General features: G+C 41.0%; 2 gene segments (V, D, J or C); both read left to right on the top strand.

Annotated features, from left to right (window-relative positions):
* The first annotated feature begins 390 nt into the window (after positions 1-390).
* LOC139554815 (Ig kappa chain V region Mem5-like) overlaps positions 391-23,177 on the top strand; it is a 71,669-nt gene continuing 48,882 nt past the window's right edge. Inside the window, 1 exon segment of the V gene segment in view lies at positions 391-468. Coding sequence covers positions 417-468 — 52 coding nt within the window.
* On the top strand, positions 13,226-15,460 carry LOC139554818 (Ig kappa-b4 chain C region-like). The segment is given in 2 exon segments: positions 13,226-13,445; positions 14,859-15,460. Coding segments are annotated over 2 exon segments (528 nt in total).

Raw genomic sequence — 23,177 nt, 5'->3', positions numbered from 1 at the left:
TAACACAAACACAGTTAAAGGAAACAGTGTAAACAAGCGCTGTATTCTCACTGAGTCCAAGTGGTTGTGGCTTTACAAACTCATGAAAAATCTATGTTAAATCACATTTTTAATAACCTCTGTATGCAAGGCTAAAGATTGACCAAATGGACCCACGCTAGAAAGGTAGCTCAAGGACGAGGCAACATTAAGTGGCCCGCTTCATACCTCTGTCTGGACTTGCTTTGCTCAAATCAAGCAAGCAGCATATGTAACCACATGAGGACATTAGAATGTGTGCATGAATACACGCACGCATTTGTGTAAAATATGGGACATTTGCATAGCTGTCCTGCCTCAATGCTCCACATACTTTTAAAACCTCAGTGTTGATCAGTGACTGTTCACTCCTTTCAGAGCCACTGACACGCAGCACAATGATGATGTCACTGATTCTACTGCTGGGAACACTGGGGCTCCTTGTTCAGGGTGAGAGACACTTTGACCAACTTTTATTCATGTTTGGTTTAGCTTCAGATTTAATGATTTCTTTTTGACTGATATGTTTCATGATAGGCTTCGGAAGATTATCAATGTCTATTTCTTGTGATAACCTTACTAATCAGCTTTCTTCACTTTAATTTTCAGAATCATCAGCAGATATAATCCTGACCCAGTCTCCTAAATCTCAGTCTGTTCGCCCAGGAGAGTCTGTCTCTATCAGCTGTACAGCCAGTTCAAGTACTGGTAATGCGCTTAGCTGGTACCTGCAGAAACCTGGAGAAGTTCCTAAACTCCTCGTTCATAGTGCCACAACCCGTCATTCTGGGATTCCAGGTCGTTTCAGTGGGAGTGGATCTGGTAGTTCATATACTCATTACACTCTGACCATCACTGGAGTCCTGGCTGATGATGCAGCAGATTACTACTGTCAGCAGGGTTACAGCTTTCCATTCACACAGTGTTAGAACGTCGTACAAAAACCTCCTTCAGCTAAAGAGGAACTGTTCTGACTCAACAGCTGCAGAACTACTAAAACTTTAGAGAACTTCATCAAAATATGACACATTATCAATCATACGATTAAACTTGTTTAGCATCTAGACTATAAAGGATTCTCTTTCAAGGTATTATGCAAAAAAATGGAAAGCATTGCACTCAGGCTATTTTCATAGTTTATTGTCATAGATTCAATAATTGTATAATTTGGAAAATTAATATGAATACTGCACATCTCATTAATTAAAAAAATATTAATTTTAAATTATAAAACGTAAATGAATATAAGTGTTGAATTTAATACATAGAAATCTATTTGACCCCAACCCAGATAGGTCCTAAACATTGAATCAATATTTGAATTTGAAAAGAAAACAAGTAAGGCTTATATGTTTTTGTATTCACAACTAAAGTCAGTTATGTGATACATTTTTATCTCCTAATGTTAACACATGTCCTAACTGTGAGTCGTAAAGTGTGTTTTTGTCTCTGTCTGTGTGTTTCTATCTCCTATTGGAGGTTGTGTTCATGGCTGGGGCTCCTCTGATCTCTGGTCAGTATGAGGAAGGGAGACTTCCAGTGGAGTCCTGCTGGATTGCAACTCTAGTTTGGAACACTCTTCTCTCTGGAGCTTCATTCACAAACACACTGGGACACGGAGGATACTGAGTTGTAGAGGATGCTTCTCTTGTGAAGAAGATGCTGAATGAAGTGTTATAAGTAAAGATTGGGATAAATTGCCTGTTATGTTCAGGACATCAGGTACTGATTTACCGCTGTTCATGACTGATCTCTGAAAGTTGAACCTGTCTGACCCAACTCAACTATTCATCACACTGTCCCTACCCAACTTCTACACCCCTTCAACCCTGAAAGAGTGACAGAAGTCATATTCATTCCAATTTAAGAAGCTCCCCTTTCAAATGATTAAACAGTACATACATAAATGCACATAGTTAACCATACAGTATAAAACCCATCAAAATACCCTTGAATAAATTTCCCCATTTCAGCATTATACAAAGTCCAGTGTAAAGTCTGCTTCCACAGCCCATGTTCAGTTCTCTAGTCAAATATACAGCTGTCCCAGTCCCAGAGGATTTGACTTCAGGGGATTGTGGTGGAGTGGAAACTCAAATTTGCATGGCCAAAGTGACTGCCACACTCCCAGAATAGAGCAGTACCGTGGCCCGATGTTCACCTGTTCCCAGAGAGTAATCAGTGAATTCTTCAGTATAGGTATCAATCATGGCTTCCGTATTTGTAAAATCATGAAGACTAGTGAGTTTAAAGCACATTGCTTTAAGTTTTGGTATATTCATGACCATTGAGTTTAGAGCACAAAGCTTTACTATCGCTGCAGATATCATTTTGAGGGGTACCAAATTTGGCCCAAAAAGCCATGCATTTTTTGAGAGAGGTTCATAGACTGAAATGTATTCGTAAAATCATTTACTATGGGTCATAAATATCTCCATGTATAATGGTAAAACTCATTCGATAAGGATATCCAGGCAACAATATTAAGGATGGAAAAAGTATTTATTATCTCAACATGTCAGATCCAACAACATTACAGGAATAAAGATTATAACAAATGTAAGAAAGCAGAGCAGATCTTTGACATCCGAATCAGACAGATATTCTGGAGTAAGGCCCAGCCCAGCACCAGACCAGTGTGGTAGTAGTGCTGGATCAGTAAGAGGGAGAGGTGTTTGAGTGCAGAGCTCATTAATCATAACCTATTGCTGAAAAAACATACACTACCGTTCAAAAGTTTGAGGTCACTTCGAAATGTCCTTGTTCTTGAAAGAAAAGCAAATTTTTTGTCCATTAAAATAACATCAAATTGATCAGAAATACAGTGTAGACATTGTTAATGTTGTAAATGACTATTGTAGCTAGAAACGGCTGATTTTTTAAATGGAATATCTACATAGGTGTACAGAGGCCCATGATCAGCAACCATCACTCCTGTGTTCCAATGGCACGTTGTGTTAGCTAATCCAAGTTTTTAATTTTAAAAGGCTAATTGATCATTAGAAAACCCTTTTGCAATTATGTTAGGACAGCTGAAAACTGTTGAGCTGATTAAAGAAGCAATAAAACTGGCCTTCTTTAGACTAGTTGAGTATCTGGAGTATCAGCTTCCAGTCTGAGGGGAAGCCATTGTTGGCCAGGCACATGAAAGTGGCCTTCCCCTGCTGCAGCTCCACGCTGGAGGGGGGCAGGACCGTCACGGTTGGACCAACGTCACCTAGGAGACAGGTGTGAAGTTAGGGAGAGGGGAGCTAATGATCAAATCACCAGACTGATACGACAATATTGCTGCAGCAGTTTAAAATCTTAGCTGTAAATGAAGGTTTTTCCATCCGTAGGTTTCTGTTCTTCAAACAGACAGTTAATTTATCATTATTTATGTCACTCTTTCACTTCCCTTTGAGTAGCTACTGAAGCATATTATAACTACATGAGATGACTGAAAATACAATCAACTATCTTCAAAATGTAATTATTTCAAATGTGAAATATTTCAGCATACTTCTCACTTATTGTAATGCAGAGTAAGAAAATGCTAAATAAACTAAAGTAAAAAATGAACACAAATAAAATAACAATAAACGGACTACAGTGCATTCGGAAAATATTCAGACTCAATGACTTTTTCCACATTTTGTTACATTACAGCCTAATTCTGAAATGTATTAAATTGTTTTGTTTCCTCATCCATCTACACACAATACACCACAAAGAGAAAGCAAAAACAGATTTTTTGAAATATAAATATCACATTTACATAAGTACTCAAACCCTTTACTCAGTACTTTGTTGAAGCACCATTGGCAGCGATTACAACCTTGAGTCTTCTTGGGTATGACGCTACAAGCTTGGCACACCTTTATTTGGGGAGTTTCTCCCACTCTTCTCTGCAGATCCTCTGCAGCTCTGTCAGGTTGGATGGGGAGGGTTACTGCACAGCTATTTTCAAGTCTCTCCAGAGATGTTCTATCGGGTTAAAGTCCGGGCTCTGGCTGGGCCACCCAAGGACAGTCAGAGACTTGTCCCGAAGTCACTCCTATGTTGTTTTGGCTGTGTGCTTAAGGTTGTTTACTGTTAGAAGATAAACCTTCGCCCCAGTCTGAGGTCCTGAGTGCCTTGGAACAGATTTGCATCAAGGATCTCGCTGTACTTTGCTCCAGTTATCTATCACTCGATCCTGACTAGTGTCCAAGTCCCTGCCGCTGAAAGACATCCCAGCAGCATGGTGTCGCCACTACCGTGCTTCACCGTAGAGATGGTGCAAGGTTTCCTCCAGATGTGACGCTTGGAATTCAGGCCAAAGAGGTAGATCTTGGTTTCATCAGACCAGAGAATCTTGTTTCTCATAGTCTGAGAGTCCTTTAAGTGCATTTTGGCAAACTCCAAGCAGGCTGTCATGTGCCTTTTACTGAGGAGTGGTTTACGTCTGGCCACTCTACCATAATGGCCTGATTGGTGGAGTGCTACAGAGATGGTTGTCCTTCTGGAAGGTTCTCCCATCTCCACAGAGGAACTCTGGAGGTCTGTCAGAGTGACCATTGGGTTCTTGGTCACCACCTTGACCAAAGCCCTTCTCCCCCAATTGCTCAGTATTGTTATTGTAAAGTGGAAAAGTCTAGGAGCAGCAACAGCTCATCCGCGAAGTGGTAGGCCACACAAGCTCACAGAAAGGAACCGCCGAGTGCTGAAGCACGTAGTGCATTAAAATCGTCTTTTCCTCGGTTGCAACACTGACTACCGAATTCCAAACTGCCTCTGGAATCAATGTCAGCAAAATAACTGATTGTTGGGAGATTCATGAAATGGAGCACAAGCATAAGATCCCCATGCGCAATTTCAAGCGTTCTCTGGAGGGCTTTCCCCTATAGAGCTCCATTTTTATGGAATGGTCTGCCTACCCATGTGAGAGACGCAGACTCGGTCTCAACCTTTAAGTCTCTACTGAAGACTCATCTCTTCAGTGGGTCATATGATTGAGTGTAGTCTGGCCCAGGAGTGTGTAGGTGAACGGAAAGGCTATGGAGCAACGAACCGCCCTTGCTGTCTTTGCCTGGCCGGTTCCCCTCTCTCCACTGGGATTCTCTGCCTCTAACCCTATTACAGGGGCTGAGTCACTGGCTTACTGGTGCTCTTTCATGCCGTTCCTAGGAGGGGTGCGTCACTTGAGTGGGTTGAGTCACTGACGTGATCTTCCTGTCTGGGTTGGCGCCCCCCCCCCCCCTTGGGTTGTGTCGTGGCGGAGACCTTTGTGGGCTATACTTGGCCTTGTCTCAGGATGGTAAGTTGGTGGTTGAAGATATCCCTCTATTGCTTTGGGGGCTGTGCTTTGGCAAAGTGTGTGGGGTTATATCCTTCCTGTTTGGCCCTGTCCGGGGGTATCATCGGATGGGGCCACAGTGTCTCCTGACCCCTCCTGTCTCAGCCTCCAGTATTTATGCTGCAGTAGTTTATGTGTCGGGGGGCTAGGGTCAGTTTGTTATATCTGGAGTACTTCTCCTGTCTTATCCTGTGTCCTGTGTGAATTTAAGAATGCTCTCTCTAATTCTCTCTTTCTCTCTTTCTTTCTCCCTCTCGGAGGACCTGAGCCCTAGGACCATGCCTCAGGACTACCTGGCATGATGACTCCTTGCTGTCCCCAGTCCACCTGGCCGTGCTGCTGCTCCAGTTTCAACTGTTCTGCCTGCATCTATGGAACCCTGACCTGTTCACAGGACGTGCTACCTGTCCCAGACCTGCTGTTTTCAACTCTCTAGAGACTGCAAGAGCGGTAGAGATACTCTTAATGATCGGCTACGAAAAGCCAACTGACATTTACTCCTGAGGTGCTGACTTGCTGCACCCTCGACAACTACTGTGATTATTATTATTTGACCATGCTGGTAATTCACGAACATTTGAACATCTTGGCCATGTTCTGTTATAATCTCCACCCGGCACAGCCAGAAGAGGACTGGCCACCCCTCATAGCCTGGTTCCTCTCTAGGTTTCTTCCTAGGTTTTGGCCTTTCTAGGGAGTTTTTCCTAGCCACCATGCTTCTACACCTGCATTGCTTGCTGTTTGGGGTTTTAGGCTGGGTATCTGTACAGCACTTTGAGATATCAGCTGATGTAAGAAGGGCTATATAAATAAATTTGATTTGATTTGATTTTGATTTGATGACTCACACTTCACCATCTGGCAGTCCGACAAACGAATCTGGGTTTGGCGGATGCCAGGAGAATGCTGCCTGCCCCAATGCAGAGTGCCAACTGTAAAGTTTGGTGGAGGAGGAATACTGATCTGGGATTGTTTTTCATTGTTCGGCATAGGTCCCTTAGTTCCAGGGAAATCTTAACGCTACAGCATACAATGATGACATCTAGATAAACTTGAGACATTTGGTTGTGTAACAGAACTGCACATTTTAGAGTGGCCTTTTATTTTCCCCAGCAAACGCTGCACCTGTGTAATAATCATGCTGTTTAATCAGCTTATTTATATGCCACACCTGTCAGGTGGATATATTCTCTTGGTTAAGGAGAAATGCTCATTAACTGGGATGTAAACAAATTTGTGCACAACATTTGAGAGAAATAAGCTTTTTGTGCTCATGGACAAATTCTGGAATCCTTTAATTCAGCTCATTAAACATGGGACCAAGACTTTGCATGTTGCGTTTATATTTTTGTTCAGTATACAGTATAAGGGGCAAAACTTCTACTGCAGATTGTGGATGTGTCTAGGGGCCAGCCTATACGTTTTGTATATTTTACCATCATTATGAATTCATCATTTTCCTTTGACTTTAACAGTGTGTAAAAAGTTGATTTTAACTTTTGACGGATAAATGGATGAGTAATGAATTCTTCATGCATTTCATCCATCTGTGTCCGTGAATGTATGGATATGCTTCAATGCTGCCATCTAGTGGTAAGATAAGGGTGATAAGGGTAGAAGAACATTTCAAACATGCCACTGGTCACACACTGGTTGAATCAACGTTGTTTCCATGTCATTTCAATGACATTATGTTGAACCAATGTGGAACAGACATTGAATTGACATCTGTGCCCAGTGGGATGATAGAATTTCCTCCCTGCCACAGATTCAAGCATAAATCTACCATGACTGCTATCTATTGTTATCTTAATTTGGGAAGCTATTGACAACAACTGTACATTTGCATAAAGCACATTTATTTGCAGATACACATATAGGGGGAAGTGACTATCAGTTCTCATATTTAGTCTACAGGGATTATCCCTTCATCTCTTCATTGACCTTTCCTTCTTCTATCCCCCTATTTTTTCTCTCCTTTATGTCATGATTTAGTTTCACGGTCCAAATATGATCTTTTGTCAGTTAAAACCTTTTACTGTAACTGTCAACATCTCAAACAGCCAGTCCATTCTTTTCAACCAGAATTCATAATCCTTAATTCATAATCAAGTCTCACTGAGTCTGTATGAAGGCGATCAGATCCACACACAATATGGATGTCGCAGTGAATCTATTCGTTCTGACAATGTAGAAGACAGAAAAGAGAACATTTGTGTGTTCGAGCGGATCACTTTTGTGATCTCGGTGACCATCCGACGTGTGTTGTATTACGGGGACAAAAAAATCGGATTTCCGCCTACTGCGTAAACTTTACAAAAACCATGTGATCAAAGGTCATGCAGTTTTGACTGTAGTTGACTGCAAGTTTCTGCAGTTACTCCTCAAAATGTGCAAATTGCAGCCGTCGCCTGCGTTGTGCGAGGCTCTATTGTCAACCAATCATTAGGGTGTTTTTGTTTGACCCATATGAACGTGACCAAAGACATGACTGAAACAGCATTTCCACAATTCATGTGATATTTGTGTCTCTCTCTCACCAATTGATTGTACATTTTCAGGTTGTGACTGTGTGACATGTATATTTTGACATTATGAAGAATTGTTTTTGCAGGTGCACCTCTCCCCAACTTCACTCCTTGGGCTTGTTCGGCATTTAGGCGACATGCCGACTGACTGATCTACAAATCACCTTCCATCATAAATAATGTCTCATTATTATTTGTAGGTCAGTCAGTCACATTTTACCCATGATACATTACGGTTTTGATCCTCTCGAACAATCCCCTTGACTTTTGTTTACAGCTGGTTGCTGTTGCCTTACCGCTCAATATTAGGAAAGTGTCCTTAATGTTTTTTACACTCAGTGTATACAGTCATAACCCAAGAATTAAAGCAACTCTAATGTCCAGCAACCTTGCCAGCAGGCATGCCAGCTAAGGTAGTTAGACTAGCTGCTCTATCTTCATTGATAGCCTGAACTGGCTTGGTAGCTAATTATGAGGTTGGGAGATGAGGAACCCATCTAGCTGGCTAGCTGAAGCTAACTTAATAAAATTGATAGGTGGCTAGTATTACCAAGAAACAATACAACATTTTAGTTATATTTATTCATCCATGATGGAATCAAAAGGCTACATAGCTTGATCAAATTCATTTACAAACATATATCCTGCGAGTCCTGCCCATCACAGGAGAGCTAAAATCTAATAAAACGATGATGATACTGTTTTCACGCAGTAGAGAATCTAGGGTCCTGCCTAGCATATGTTTGCTCCGTTGTGCAGGAACAACTTACTAGGGACAATGGTGGGGGGGGGGGACTATTTGGCTGTTGCAGTCAGAGTGCCTCCTCCGCAAAATACCGCTGACAGGTCTTTTTTATAAATAACTATGTAAGAATTTGGACTTGTGTGAAATTTTCCACATTTTGTTGTGTAGCAAGGTGGGACTCAGATGGATTTAATTGTCCATTTTTGTCAACGATCTAAGTGAAAAATAGATTTAATTCTCATTTTAAGTCACATCTGTAATTATATGTAGGCCACTCAGGAACATTCAATGTCGTCTTGGTAAGCAACTCCAGTGTATATTTGGCCTTGTGTTTTAGGTTATTGTCCTGCTGAATGGGGAATTTGTCTACCAGTGTCTGTTGGAAAGCAGGCTGAACCAGGTTTGCCTCTAGGATTTTGCCTATGCTTAGCTCTATTCCGTTTCATTTATCCCCCAAAAACTCCCTAGTCCTTGCCGATGACAAGCATACCCATAATATGATGCAGCCACCACCATGCTTGAAAATATGAAGAGTGGTAGTCAGTGATGTGTTTTGTTGGATTTTCCCCAAACATAACGCTTTGTATTCAGGACATAAAGTTAGAGAGGAGCCAGTCATTCAAAAAACATTTGAAACAGTATTATTGCACATAGAGTGAGTCCATGCAACTTGTCATGTGACTTGTTAAGCACATTTTTACTGACAAACTTATTTAGGCTTGTCATAACAAAGGGGTTGAATACTTATTGACTCACGCCATTTCAGCTTTTCATTTTTAAATCTTTTGTAAAAAAAAATTAAATACATAATTCCACTTCGACAATATGGGGTATTTTGTGTAGTTCCACAAAATCTCAATGTATTCAAATTTAAATTCTGGCTGTTAAACAATAAAATGTGGAAAAAGTCAAAGGGTGTGATTACAAAGGGTGTGATAATTCGAAGAATTCGTGTTTAGAATACTTTAGAATACAGGAGACTCTGTAGCTCTGCAGCTGTTGAGACAGAGCAGTTCCTCTTTAGCTGAGAGAGGTTTTTGTACGACGTTCTAACACTGTGTGAACGGAAAGCTGTAACTCTGCTAACAGTAGTAATCTGCTGCATCTTCAGCCTGGACTCCACTGATGGTCAGAGTGTAATGAGTATATGAACTACCAGATCCACTCCCACTGAAACGACCTGGAATCCCAGACTGACGGTTTGTAGCATAATAAACCAGGAGTTTAGGAGCTTCTCCAGGTTTCTGTAGGTACCAGTGGAGATAATTACCAGTACTTGAACTGGCTGTACAGCTGATAGAGACAGACTCTCCTGGACTAACAGACTGAGATTTAGGAGACTGGGTCAGAATTATATCTGCTGATGATTCTGAAAGATAAACAAAAGTGAAGAATGACTGATTAATAAGGTTATCACAACAACAAGCATATCGTAAAGCATAGCTTTTTATGCAATATGTTAAATAAAAAACGGTCAAATTAACAAATGAAGTGTAACTCTGAAGCCAAATCCTTAATGAATCAAAGTTGTCAAAGTGTATCTCACCCTGAACAAGGAGACCAAGTGTTCCCAGCAGTAGAATCAGTGACATCATCATTGTGCTGCGTGTCAGTGGCTCTGAAAGGAGTGAACAGTCACTGATCAACACTGGGTTATTTAAAGTATGAAGAGCAATGAGGCAGGCCAACTATACAAAGCTTTCATATTTTATGCAAATACACACACTGTGCTTGTGTACATACACAGATAAATGCCGTTTCCAAAGGTTGGCCTACTGTGTATCATATTTGAGAATACTAAAATCGTAAACCACACAATGTAACAACTATATCTTAAATGAGGCCTACTTTGACTCACTTACACAGTGGTTTATGTCCCTCAACAGTGGTTGTCAGTCTCAGAAGGTCAATTAAGTTTAACAGTAGAATTGCTGCATCTATATGTTTCAAACCTTCTCAAGATGGACAGTAGTGGTGCTCTGTCTCCCTCCTCTGACCAGACTGTGTAATGGCAGTTTGTGTGATGTGTAGAGCGGGTGTTTTACTTTAAGTTCAAGGTCCCCAAGATCCGTATAAAAAGAAAGTCACACACTCCATATACCCATTCAATTGTTGGGAGCATATGTAGTGCACAACTTTCCTTCTTTCTTTTTTATACTGTTTACTTTGTACTTTCAGCACCTCTACAAAACATTTTGGGGTGTGCGTCACCCTATCATAATCAAAAAAAGTATGTTTTAAATTACAGTATCGTGTCGATCTCATGTATTGTCATTCCTTGCATCAACACTGGGGACTAATGATAGGTGGCAGAGGGAGGGAGGACTGACAGAGTCATATCAAAGGTGTTGAGGGCTTCTCTTTCATGTAGAAATATAGCTTATAGTGTTGAATACATGGTTTACAGTATACATTTTGAGGACTTAGCATTTTTCTAATTTTGAACCGAAAGGCATGATCCTTTGGGTGGGGATAAAGTTGTTTGTCCGTGTACCAGGTGTTGTTACATCTGAAATACAGTATATGGGAATGTTGTTGGGCAGTGTTGGCGAGTTGTCTCACTTCTTGTTGTGGCTTAGACTGAAACTGACATGGTTGAACCCATGTTGGGCATCAGAGTGGTGCCTTTTACTGTGTTCCACCTGACTGCTCAACCCATTGTCTCATCAGCCCAGCCAGCCAATTTATAAACTTGATCACCACTATAAAAAGTATCTAGACTTTGTCTCACATTTATTTCAGACTAACATTTCGTTTTTAAAAGCAGAGATTTGTAAAACCTTGCTGTGTGTCTCTTCGACATTTGCAACATTGTTTCAATATTCAAGTTCGATCTCCAGCTGTCCCATAGTAATGGACGTGTCGGGACGAGACAGACAGACAGGAAGCGTTTCTCAGCCAGTCTAAATCATGGATCAGCTGGCATCATTTTTATGGATATATACAAAGAAATGTCAATTTAAAAAATGTTCAACAAAATGCAGCTAGTTTGCAGTCTTTCCAGCTTCAGTTTGAAGGGATTGTGTTAGCTGTGTTGTTGGCTAGCTCCTCTGAACAACAGTGTCCTGACGAGAGGACATTTCTATGCCAGGTTATATCGCACCTCATGTGTCCAAATAAATGTCACTAGAAAACAGTTTAAACAAATACAAATGCAGCTATTGTTGTTATTCTGGCTGCACTGTTTGACGCGACTAAGTTAGCCGTAGTTGGCTAGCTAGCAAGCAAGGACTAAGTATGTTCGCAGCCAGTATTGCAATGGAACATTTAGTACGAAAGACTTTTATACCCATTGTATAAAAGTGATAATTCCCTCGAAGCCTGTGTTTAGAGGATATATTGGCACAGTTTGCCAGCCCTCGACCTCGCCTCGGGCCTAACAACACCAGTGACAATATATCCTCCAAACACCGGCTTCTCGGGCGTAATCAATTAAATAATGCAAGCTTTAGAATGCCCTTCAAGCCAACCAGAAACATGTATTCAACAGTGCAGTGGTATGAAAAAATGTATTGTCATTTTTGGTCCTTGATCTACACAAAATACTGTAATGTCAAAATGGAAGAAGAATTCTAACATTTGTAAAACATTTATGAAACATGAAAAATGAATATTACATTTAGTCATTTAGCAGACTCGTTTAGCAAACACTCTTATCTTGATTACATAAGTATTTACATCACTGAGTCAATACATTCCTTTGGCCGTTGGCAGTGATTACAGCTGTGTGTCTTTCTGGGTAAGTCTCTAAGAGTTTTGCACACCTGGATTTTACAATATGTGCACATTATTCTTTCACAAATTCTTCAAGCTCTGTCAAGTTGGTTGTTGATCATAGCTAGACAGCCATTTTCAAGTCTTGCAGTAGATTTTCAATCAGATTTAAGTCAAAACTGTAACTACATGTAGGCCTCTCAAAAACATTCAGTCAACTTGGTAAGAAACTCCAGTGTATATTTGGCCTTGTGTTTTAGGTTATTTTCCTGCTGAAAGATGAATTTGTCTCCTAGTGTCTGTTAGAAAGCAGACTGAAACAGGTTTCTTCTAGGATTTTGTTTGTGCTTAGCTCTATTCCGTTTCATTTATCCTGAAAAAATATATACCATCCAAAGTGTAGTTAATAACTTCACTATGGTCAAATGGATATGCAATGTCTTCTTTTTTATTTTTACCCATTACCAATAGGTGCACTTCTTTGCGAAACATTGGAAAACCTCCCTGGTCTTTCTGGTTAAATCTGTGTTTGAAATTCACTGCTCGACAGAGGGACATTACAGATAATTGTATGTGTGGGGTACAGAGATGAGGTAGTTGTTTAAAAATCATGTTAAACACTATTATTGCACACGGAGTGAGTCCATGAAAGGTATTATGTGACTTGTTAAGCCCATTTGTACTCCTGAACTTATTTAGGCTTGCCATAACAAAGGGGTTGAATACGTATTGACTCAAGACATTTCAACTTTTCATTTTTTTATTAATTAGGTAAACAATTCTAAAAACATAATTCCACTTTGATATTATGGGGTATTGTGTGCTTGCCAGTAACACAAAATCTCAAATCTTAAATTTCTTGAAAAAGTAAAGGGCTGTGAAAACTTTCTGACGTCACTGTATATAAACATAATCTTAATGGGGAAAGTAAATGTGTCCAGTCTACTGGAGTTCCAGAGTGTACCAGTAGGGGGCATCAGTTACAATGCAGAATTCCATGAACAGTTCCATGTCTCTGTTATCATTCCCTTCTGTGTCTGTCTGGAGGTTTTTGTACAGCCAGTCAATCAGACTCTATCACTGTGGTGGACTTTCGGTGGAGGGACCAAACTGAGTGTTGGCAGTAAGTATTCAATTCTAGACCTTGACCTCTGGTATCAAAATCTAATACCTTTTCTTAACAATATTACAACTCCCTTAAATAGAAAGTAGAAATGTATATTTATTTTTGGAGAATTTTTGTTGAATTTATTTTCCTTAGTTGTAAATATAGTTAAATTACAATGCCTATTCAAGATGTAATATATCAAACAAGGTAATACAGTGTGTATTCATTTGGAACAGGGATACTGTTGAAATCAGAGTGGTTTAGATAAATGTAGCTTTACAAAGAGCAAAAGCAGTGTCTCTACAGTGTCAGAGGTCTTTGTACGACCTCTGAATGAGATTGTATCACTGTGGTTCACTTTCGGTGGAGGCACTAGACTGGATGTTGGAAGTAAGTTGCATTGCATACTGCATACTGTATAGATGCATCGATGATCTTATGAGACAAGAAACTAAGATAAAAAATGTTATAAATACTATGCATGATCACGAGTCACAATTTGTGTGAATAGCTGATTATACCTTTTCGTTAGACCTCAAATATTAAGCTATTAATTTTGATTAAAAGACCTTGTCTCGTAAATCATATCAGTATTCATTTTATTTTCATGTCTTTTAATTGTATAAAATTGTTTTAAGGTGGTTATATTCAACTTAAATGTACTCCTTCGGCATTCAGCTGCAAAGTATTGCTTATTTTTGCCGTAATTTTCCTATTTCCTATTTTGCTATCTTATTTGATCTCATTTGCTATTTTATATGCTTTTTTACTTGCTATTTGCTATCTGTTGAAAAGTCTTGTTGTCTTGCGAAGTCAGGCTGTTCTGCTGTTCATATCAATATATTATTTTCATTTTGTGATAGATTGTCTTGTAAATTACACAACTGTAATTAATTAATTTAAATTAAAACGTTTAAATGTTTTAGTGAGTCTTTTAATTAAATGTATAATATTGTTAGATGTTTAAAGTCAACTGGAATCTACTTCCTCAGCACAGGCATTTTATCAACTGATTTTAAATCAATTCATAATTTAAGAATTTTTCATACATTCTGTTGAACGTTCTTCAAAACAATCATATTAATTAATAATGAAATGCAGTTTGATTCATAGGATTTTATTCCATTATAATAAGGGAAGTATGCTAACATATTTCAAATTTTAAATAGTACAATTTTGAAGATAGTTGAATGTATTTTCAGTCATCTCATGTAGTTCTAATATGCTTCAGTAGCTACTCAAAGGGAAGTGAAAGAGTGACATAAAGACTGATAAACTAACTGTCTGTTTGTTTGAGGAACAGAAACCTACTGATGGACAAAGCCTTCATTTACAGCTAAGATGTAAAACTGCTGCATCATTATTGTCATATCAGTCTGGTGATTGATTGAAAGTTCCCCTTGCCCTAACGTCCCACGTGTCTTCTAGGTGACGTTCGTCCCACCCTGACGGTCCTGTCCCCCTCCAGTGTGGAGCTGCAGCAGGGCAAGGCCACTCTCATGTGCCTGGCCAACAAGGGCTTCCCCTCGGACTGGAAGCTGAGCTGGAAGCTGGACGGTAGCAGCAGCAACACCTGGGAGGTGACCGGGAGCCCCGGGGTCCTGGAGAAGGACGGCCACTACAGCTGGAGCAGCACCCTGACCCTCCCTGTCGACCAGTGGAAGAAGGTGGGCTCTGTGACCTGTGAGGCCACCCAGGGCTCCCAGTCTCCTCTCTCTGAGACACTGAGGAGAGACCAGTGTTCTGATTAATGAGTTCCCCCCTCTGACTCCACTGTTTTTACTCTGCACCTCTCCTTCTTACTGTTCCAGCAATACCAGCACACTGGTCTAATGCTGGGCTGGATCCTGTGTGGGAATCCTTCCTCCAGCTGGAGCATTTAGCATAATGGAACAAACAACAGAATATATGTCTGATTCTGATGTCAAATAGATCTGCTCTGCTTTCATATCACATGTGTTCTGAACCTTATTACTGTAATGCTGTTGCTTCTGACATGTTGAGATAATAAAGACGTTCAATATTTTAAATGGTTTGCCTGGATATCATTATTTAATGAGTTTTACCATTAGACATTGAGATCTTTATGATTTATTGCATTTTCATAAAGAATGGTTAGCTCTCTACCCGGGAAAGTGATTTTACAAAAACATTTTACACAATCAACCTCTCTTAATGAATGTTTGGCTGATTGGGCAATATTTGGTGCCAGTCAAAATGATATCTACAGTGATACTAATACTGAAGCCATGTTCTCTAGACTCCCCAGTCTTTATGATGTTACCAGAACCATGTATTAGCGGGGACACTGAGGTTTCTGCATTATGATGTATGTACATGACACTTCAACATTATGTGGCAGGCATAGTAGCTCCCCATTAACATTACAACAATGCTGTGTAACAGAATGTCTAGAATTAGAACAATATTACAAATTCTAAAAGTTGGCCTAACTCTCTACATATATGGCTCTGGATGTTGCCAATACTGAAGCCATGTGCTCCAAGCTCAATGGAACTCTCTGGGAACAGGTGAACATCTGGCCATGGTACTGCTCTATTCTGGGAGTGTTGCGGTCGTCCTGCCCATGCAAATCTGAGTTTCAACCCAACCAGAGTTCACAATCACTCAGCCTCAAATCCTCTGGAACTGGGACACCTGTGTGTCTGACTAAAGAACTGAACATGGGCTGGGGAAGCAGACTTTACACTGGACTTTGCATAATGTTCAAATCGGGGAATTCACTGTATTTTTATGGCTTTGTATACAGTATGTAGACTACATTTATTTGTGACATGTATAATAATCTTATTAAAGTAGTACTTCTTCAATGGAATCGATATGACTGTATTCACTCTCTCAAGGTTGGAGGAGTATAGAAGTTGAGCACGGCATAAATAGTTGGGTTCGGACAGGATCCACATTCATGCTATTGCGTAATGAAATGACTGCTTCTTACAATATCAAGATAAATCAAAGCGTGAAAAATCTAAACCTATTCTGAATTTTGTTCAACATGTCCTTCAAAAGAAATCATTATCTACAGCTCTGTATCCTTAGTGGTCCCAGTGTGTTAAACAAAGATGTAACATGTTTGCAGAATATATTGAGAGATATGTTCAGTATCATAATCCATAGACACGTTTAACCAATTACATTAATGTATTGTCATATTGTGATGAATTGGTGTTTACAATACTTCAGAATACGGGAGAATCTGTAGCTGTTTAGTCAGAACAGTTCCTCTTTAGCTGAGGGAGGTTTTTGTACGACGTTCTAACACTGTGTGAACGGATAGCTGGCACCCTGCTGACAGTAGTAATCTCCTGCATCTTCAGCCTGGACTCCACTGATGGTCAGAGTGTAATGAGTATATGAACTACCAGATCCACTCCCACTGAAACGACCTGGAATCCCAGAATGACGGGTTGTGGCACTATGAACGAGGAGTTTAGGAACTTCTCCAGGTTTCTGCAGGTACCAGCTAAGCGCATTACCAGTACCTGAACTGGCTGTACAGCTGATAGAGACAGACTCTCCTGGGCGAACAGACTGAGATTTAGGAGACTGGGTGAGAATTATATCTGCTGATGATTCTGAAAAATAAACAAAAGTGAAGAAAGGTTGATTAGTAAGGTTATCACAACAACAAGCCTATCAGAAAGCATAGCCTATCAAGCTAAATGTTAACATGTTTTAAAAACTTCTGTCATGTTCAATTAACGAATGAAATGTAACTCTGAAGCCAAACCCATAATGAATCACAGTTGTCAAAGTGTCTCTCACCCTGAACAAGGAGCCCCAGCGTACACAGCAGTAGAATCAGTGACATCATCATTGTGCTGCGTGTCAGTGGCTCTGAAAGGAGTGAACAGTCACTGATCATCACTGGGGTTTTAAAAGTATGTGGAGCAATGAGAAAGGACAGCTATGCAAATCTTTCATCTTTTACGCAAATGTTTGCGCACACACACACACACACACACACACACACACACAGTCTTGTACAGCACACACACACACACACACACACACACACACACACACACACACACACACACACACACACACACACACACACACACACACACACACACACACACACACACACACACACACACACACACACACACACACACACACACAGTCTTGTACAGCTAACCTTGTGGGGACATACAATTCAATCCCATTCAAAATCTTATTTTCCCTAACCCCTAACCCTAAACCTAACCCTAATCCTAACCCGTACTCTTACCCTAACCCTAACCCTAACCTTAACCCTAACCCAAAAACCTAAACTTTATCCTAACCCTAAACCTAACCCTAGCTCCTAACCCTAACCCTACAACTAACCCTAGCTCCTAACCTTAATATTTAACTTAATTCTAACCCTAACACTAATTCTAACCTTAACCTAAACCCCCTAGAAATAGCATTTGACCTTGTGGGGACTAACAAAATGTCCCCAGCTGGTCAACTTTTTGTTCGTTTACTATTCTTGTCGGGACTTCTGGTCCCCACAAGAATAGTTAAACACGTCCACACACACACACACACACACACACACACACTCACACAGATAAAATTAGTCACCAGTTTGCAAAAGTATGCTTACTGTATATCAAATCGGAGAATACTAAAATCATAGACAAACCACACATTGTAACAACTTTTCGCCCACACAATGTTTGATGTCCTAGGAGAAGGTAAATGAAGCTTAACAGTAGAATTGGGGCGGCAGGTTAGCTAGTGGTTTGAGCGTTGGGCCAGTAGCCGAAATATTGCTGGATTGAATCCCTGAGCTGACAAGGTACAAATATTTAGTTCTGCCCCTGAACAAGGCTGTTAACACACTGTTCCCGGTAGGTTGTCATTGTAAATAAGAATTTGTTCTTAACTGACTTGCCCAGTTAAACAAAGGTAAATAATAATAATAATTGCTGCCTCTACGTCCTTCAAACCTTTTCATGGTGGACAGTAGTGGAGCTCTGTCTCTCTCCTCTGACCACAGTGTGTAATGGCAGTTTGTGTGCTGAGTAGAGTGGGTGTTTTACTTTAAGTTAAAGTTCCCACAGAACCGTATAAAAAGAAAGTCACACACTCAATTTAACCATTCAATTGTTGGGAGCATATGTAGTGTGCAACTTTCTTTATTTTTATACAGTTTATTTTCCATTAGTCAGCACATATTCAAGCATTATTGGGGTGTGCTTCAGCTCATGGTTTTCACCACCCTATCATAATCCCCCAAAACTGTTCATAGTATCAAAATATGTTTTTAACTACAGTATCGTGTCGATCTCATGTATTGTCATCCTTAAATCTACACTGGGGACTAAAGATAGGTGGCAGAGGGAGGAGGGAGGACTGACAGTCATATCATTCATATCTCATATCAGAGGTGTTGAGGGCTTCTCTTTCATATAGAAATATAGCCTATAGTGTTGAATACATGGTTTACAGTATCAATATTGAGGATTTTGCCTTTTTCTCATTTTGAACCGAAAGACATTGTCCTTTGGGTGGGGATAAAGTTGTCTGTCCGTGTACCAAATGTGTTACATCTGACATACAGTATATGGGCAATTTCTACCTTCCTTTGGTCCAGAAACATTTTGTTTGTCAGTGTTGGGAAGTTGTCTCACTTCTTGAAATGTACATGGTTGAACCCATGTTGGGCATCAGAGTGGTGTAAGGTATGAAATTCATGCTTTAATTGATCTATTTAGCCAGAAATGTTGTTGCATACATCTAGTGTGTTTTTCCATTGTGCTCAATGCTAAAATACCTGTCTAGATTTTGACATAGAATGAGGCAACTTAACAAGTGTGATAAGGTAGTTTAACACTTTTTGGAAAGTTGTAGCTCGTCTGAACAAAAACAGAAGTATTCTCTATGTACCATACTGTAAGAGAAATAAAACATATTTTTATTTATGAAATCAAAATCAATTTATTCATGAATTGTAAATATGAGAAGCAATAGCATTTAGGAGTTAAGCAATGGAGGTCAAGCTTGAATGTGGGTTGGATCACCAAAGGAACATATCTAGGCTACCCTATGGATACATAGAAAGTACAGGCTATACAGACAGCTTGCTGGCGGCCCAGAATCCAGCCATGCAGGAGAGTATAGATTCACACAGGTATCGTGGCCATGGACAAGATGTCGTAGGATGCCAGGTTCAGCATGAGACACAGGGTAAAGTTGGGGCGTCGGGACGAGCTGCACAGTATGACCACCAGAACAGCTATTGTTACCAGGGAGGCCCAGCACACATCACAGCCCCAGGACGATGTTTCGAAATCAGGCGACATAAATACAGGGAGGTGGGGTCCATGCTGGAGGTGCTGGAGGAATTCAGGTGCTCCATTGTTGATGAAAGATAAGAGATCTAAGAGCTATCTGGAAGACAGCAGACTTTAGACATCTAATGCTTTGTTTCTCAAGGAAAATGTATACTGTTAAAACATTCTCTGCACTAGAAAACAGAGTCTGCTTGAATTTAAAAAAAGTTATTCTCTTCTCTCTCTTGAAACAAACCCCTGCCAAGCCGCACTGCTTCTTGACACACTGCTCGCTTAACCCGGAAGCCAGCCGCACCAATGTGTTGGAGGGAACACTGTCCAGCTGGCGCCCGAAGTCAGCTTGCAGACGCCCAGAGTCAGCTTGCAAGCGCCCGAAGTCAGCTTGCCGGCACCCGAAATCAGCTTGCAGGCACCCGGCACATCACAAGGAGTCGCTAGAGCGCGATGGAACAAGGAAATGCCGGCCAAACCCTCCCTTATCCCAGACAACGCTGGGCTAACTGTACGCCCATACCGAACCCGGGTCTGTAGTGACGCCTCAAGCCCTGCGATGCAGTGCCTTAGACCGCTGCACCACGTTTCCACATTATTTCAATTAAATTATGTTGAACCAACGTGGAACAGACATTGAATTGACATCTGTGCCCAGTGGGATGATTGCTTTTACATTTTTTTCTGATTGCTTGGGCACTATCTTTGAAACTATAGGCTATTATTGCTAAACTCTACACACTAACCACAAAACTTTACACCAAACCAGCAAAACATTATACATCTCTAGAAGAGCAAACAATTCTTACAAAATTCTTCAAACTCTTTAAAATAAATGTTTTTGCGTCAATACAGTACAATACAGTAATCATTTGAATAAGCACACGAAGCACCAACTACGCACTGATAGTTTAGCTTTTTCTGTGTGCAGGGCATAGCAGTTTGCAAAAAGTTTTGTCATACATGTAGTAAACACACATACACACAGGTATCCAAGTGTGTAAAGTATGGATGTGTGTTCCGAACATAATACACTATCAATACAAATAAGGGGGAAAAGTTCTCAAAATGTTCTGACACTCCTCAAACAAAAAAAATGCAGTAGTAGAAAACAAAATAAAATAAAATAACATTCTATTGGTCACATACACATGGTTAGCAGATGTTAATGCGAGTGTAGTGAAATGCTTGTGCTTCTAGTTCCCGACTATGCAGTAATATCTAACAAGTAATCTAACAAATTCAAAACAACGACCTTATACACACAAATGTAAAGGGATGAATAAGAATATGTACATATAAATATATGGATGAGCGATGGCGTGCTGCATAGGCAAGATGCAGTAGATGGTGTAGAATACAATATATAGTACATATGAGAAGAGTAATGTAGGATATGTAAACATTATTAAAGTGGCGTATTTAAAGTGACTAGTGATACCTTTATTAAGTCCGTTTATTTAAGTGGCCAGAGATTTGAGTCAGTATGTTGGCAGCAGCCTCTCTATGTTAGTGATGGCTGATTAACAGTCTGATGGCCTTGAGATAGAAGCTGTTTTTCAGTCTCTCGGTCCCAACTTTGATGCACCTGTGCTGACCTCGCCTTCTGGATGATAGCGGGGTGAACAGGCAGTGGCTCGGGTGGTTTATGTCCTTGATGATCTTTTTTGCCTTCCTGTGACATCGGGTGTTGTAGGTGTCCTGGAGGGCAGGCAGTTTGCCCCCGGTGATGCGTTGTGCAGACCGCACTACCCTCTAGAGAGCCCTGCGGTTGAGGGCGGTGCAATTGTCGTACCAGGCGGTGATACAGCCCGACAGGATGCTCTCGATTGTGCATCTGTAAAAGTTTCACAGAGTGTTTGAGATGACAAGCCAAAATTCCTCAAATCAAATCAAAGTTTATTTTTCACTTGCGCCGAATACAACAGTTGTAGAACTTACAGTGAAATGCTTACTTACAGGCTCTAACCAATAGTGCATAAAAGGTATTAGGTGAACAATAGGTAGGTAAAGAAATAAAATCAATAGTAAAAAGACAGGCTATATACAGTAGCGAGGCTGATTGAGGTAGTATGTGCATGTAGATATGGTGAAAGTGACTATGCATATATAATAAACAGAGAGTAGCAGCAGCGGAAGAAGAGGGGTTGGGGGGGGGGCTCACAATGCAAAAAGTCCGGGTAGCCATTTGATTACCTGTTCAGGAGTCTTATGACTTGGGGGTAAAAACTGTTGAGAAGCATTTTTGTCCTAGACTTGGTACTCCGGTACAGCTTGCCATGTGGTAGTAGAGAGAACAGTCTATGACTGGGGTGGCTGGGGTATTTGACAATTTTTAGGGCCTTCCTCTGACACCGCCTGGTGTAGAGGTCCTGGATGTCAGCCAGCTTAGCCCCATTGATGTACTAGGCCGTACGCACTACCCTTTGTAGTGCCTTGCGGCCAGAGGCCGAGCAATTGCCGTACCAGGCAGTGATGCAACCAGTCAGGATGCTCTCGATGTTGCAGCTGTAGAACCTTTTGAGGATCTCAGGACCCATGCCAAATCTTTTTAGTTTACTGAGGGGGAATAGGCTTTGTCGTGCCGTCTTCACGACTGTCTTGGTGTGTTTGGACCATTCTAGTTTGTTGTTGATGTGGACAAGAAGGAACTTGAAGCTCTCAACCTGCTCCACTACAGCCCCGTCGATGAGAATGGGGGCATGCTCGGTCCTCCTTTTCCTGTAGTCCACAATCATCTCCTTAGTCTTGGTTACGTTGAGGGATAGGTTGTTATTCTGGCACCACCCGGGCAGGCCTCTGACCTCCTCCCTATAGGCTGTCTCGGCCTGATCACCGACAACGACTACCACTGTTGTGTCGTTTGCAAACTTAATGATGGTGTTGGAGTCGTGCCTGGCCATGCAGTCGTGGGTGAACAGGGAGTATAGAAGGGGACTGAGCACGCACCCCTGGGGAACTCCAGTGTTGAGGATCAGCGTGGCAGATGGGTTGCTACCTACCCTCACCACCTGGGGTCGGCCCGTTAGGAAGTCCAGGATGCAGTTGCAGAGAGAGGTGTTTAGTCCCAGGATCCTTAGCTTAGTGATCAGCCTCCTGAGGTGGTTCTTCACCACGCTGTCTGTGTGGGTGGACCATTTCAGTTTGTCCGTGATGTGTACGCCGAGGACTTAAAACTTTCCACCTTCTCCAATACTTTCCCTTTAATGTGGATGGGGCAGTGCTCCCTCTTCTGTTTCCTGAAGTCCACAATCATCTCGTTTGTTTTGTTGACTTTGAGTGAGAGGTTATTTTCCTGACACCACACTCCGAGGGCCCTCCCCTCCTCCCTGTAGGCCGTGTCATCGTTGTTGGTAATCAGGCCTACCACTGTAGTGTCATCTGCAAACTTGATGATTGAGTTGGAAGCGTGCATGGCCACGCAGTCATGGGTGAACAGGGAGTACAG

This window comes from Salvelinus alpinus, chromosome 26 (assembly GCF_045679555.1).
Source record: "Salvelinus alpinus chromosome 26, SLU_Salpinus.1, whole genome shotgun sequence".
Taxonomy (NCBI): domain Eukaryota; kingdom Metazoa; phylum Chordata; class Actinopteri; order Salmoniformes; family Salmonidae; genus Salvelinus; species Salvelinus alpinus.
The sequence above is the reverse complement of the archived record's forward strand: the minus strand, read 5'-3'. Positions and strand labels throughout refer to the sequence as shown.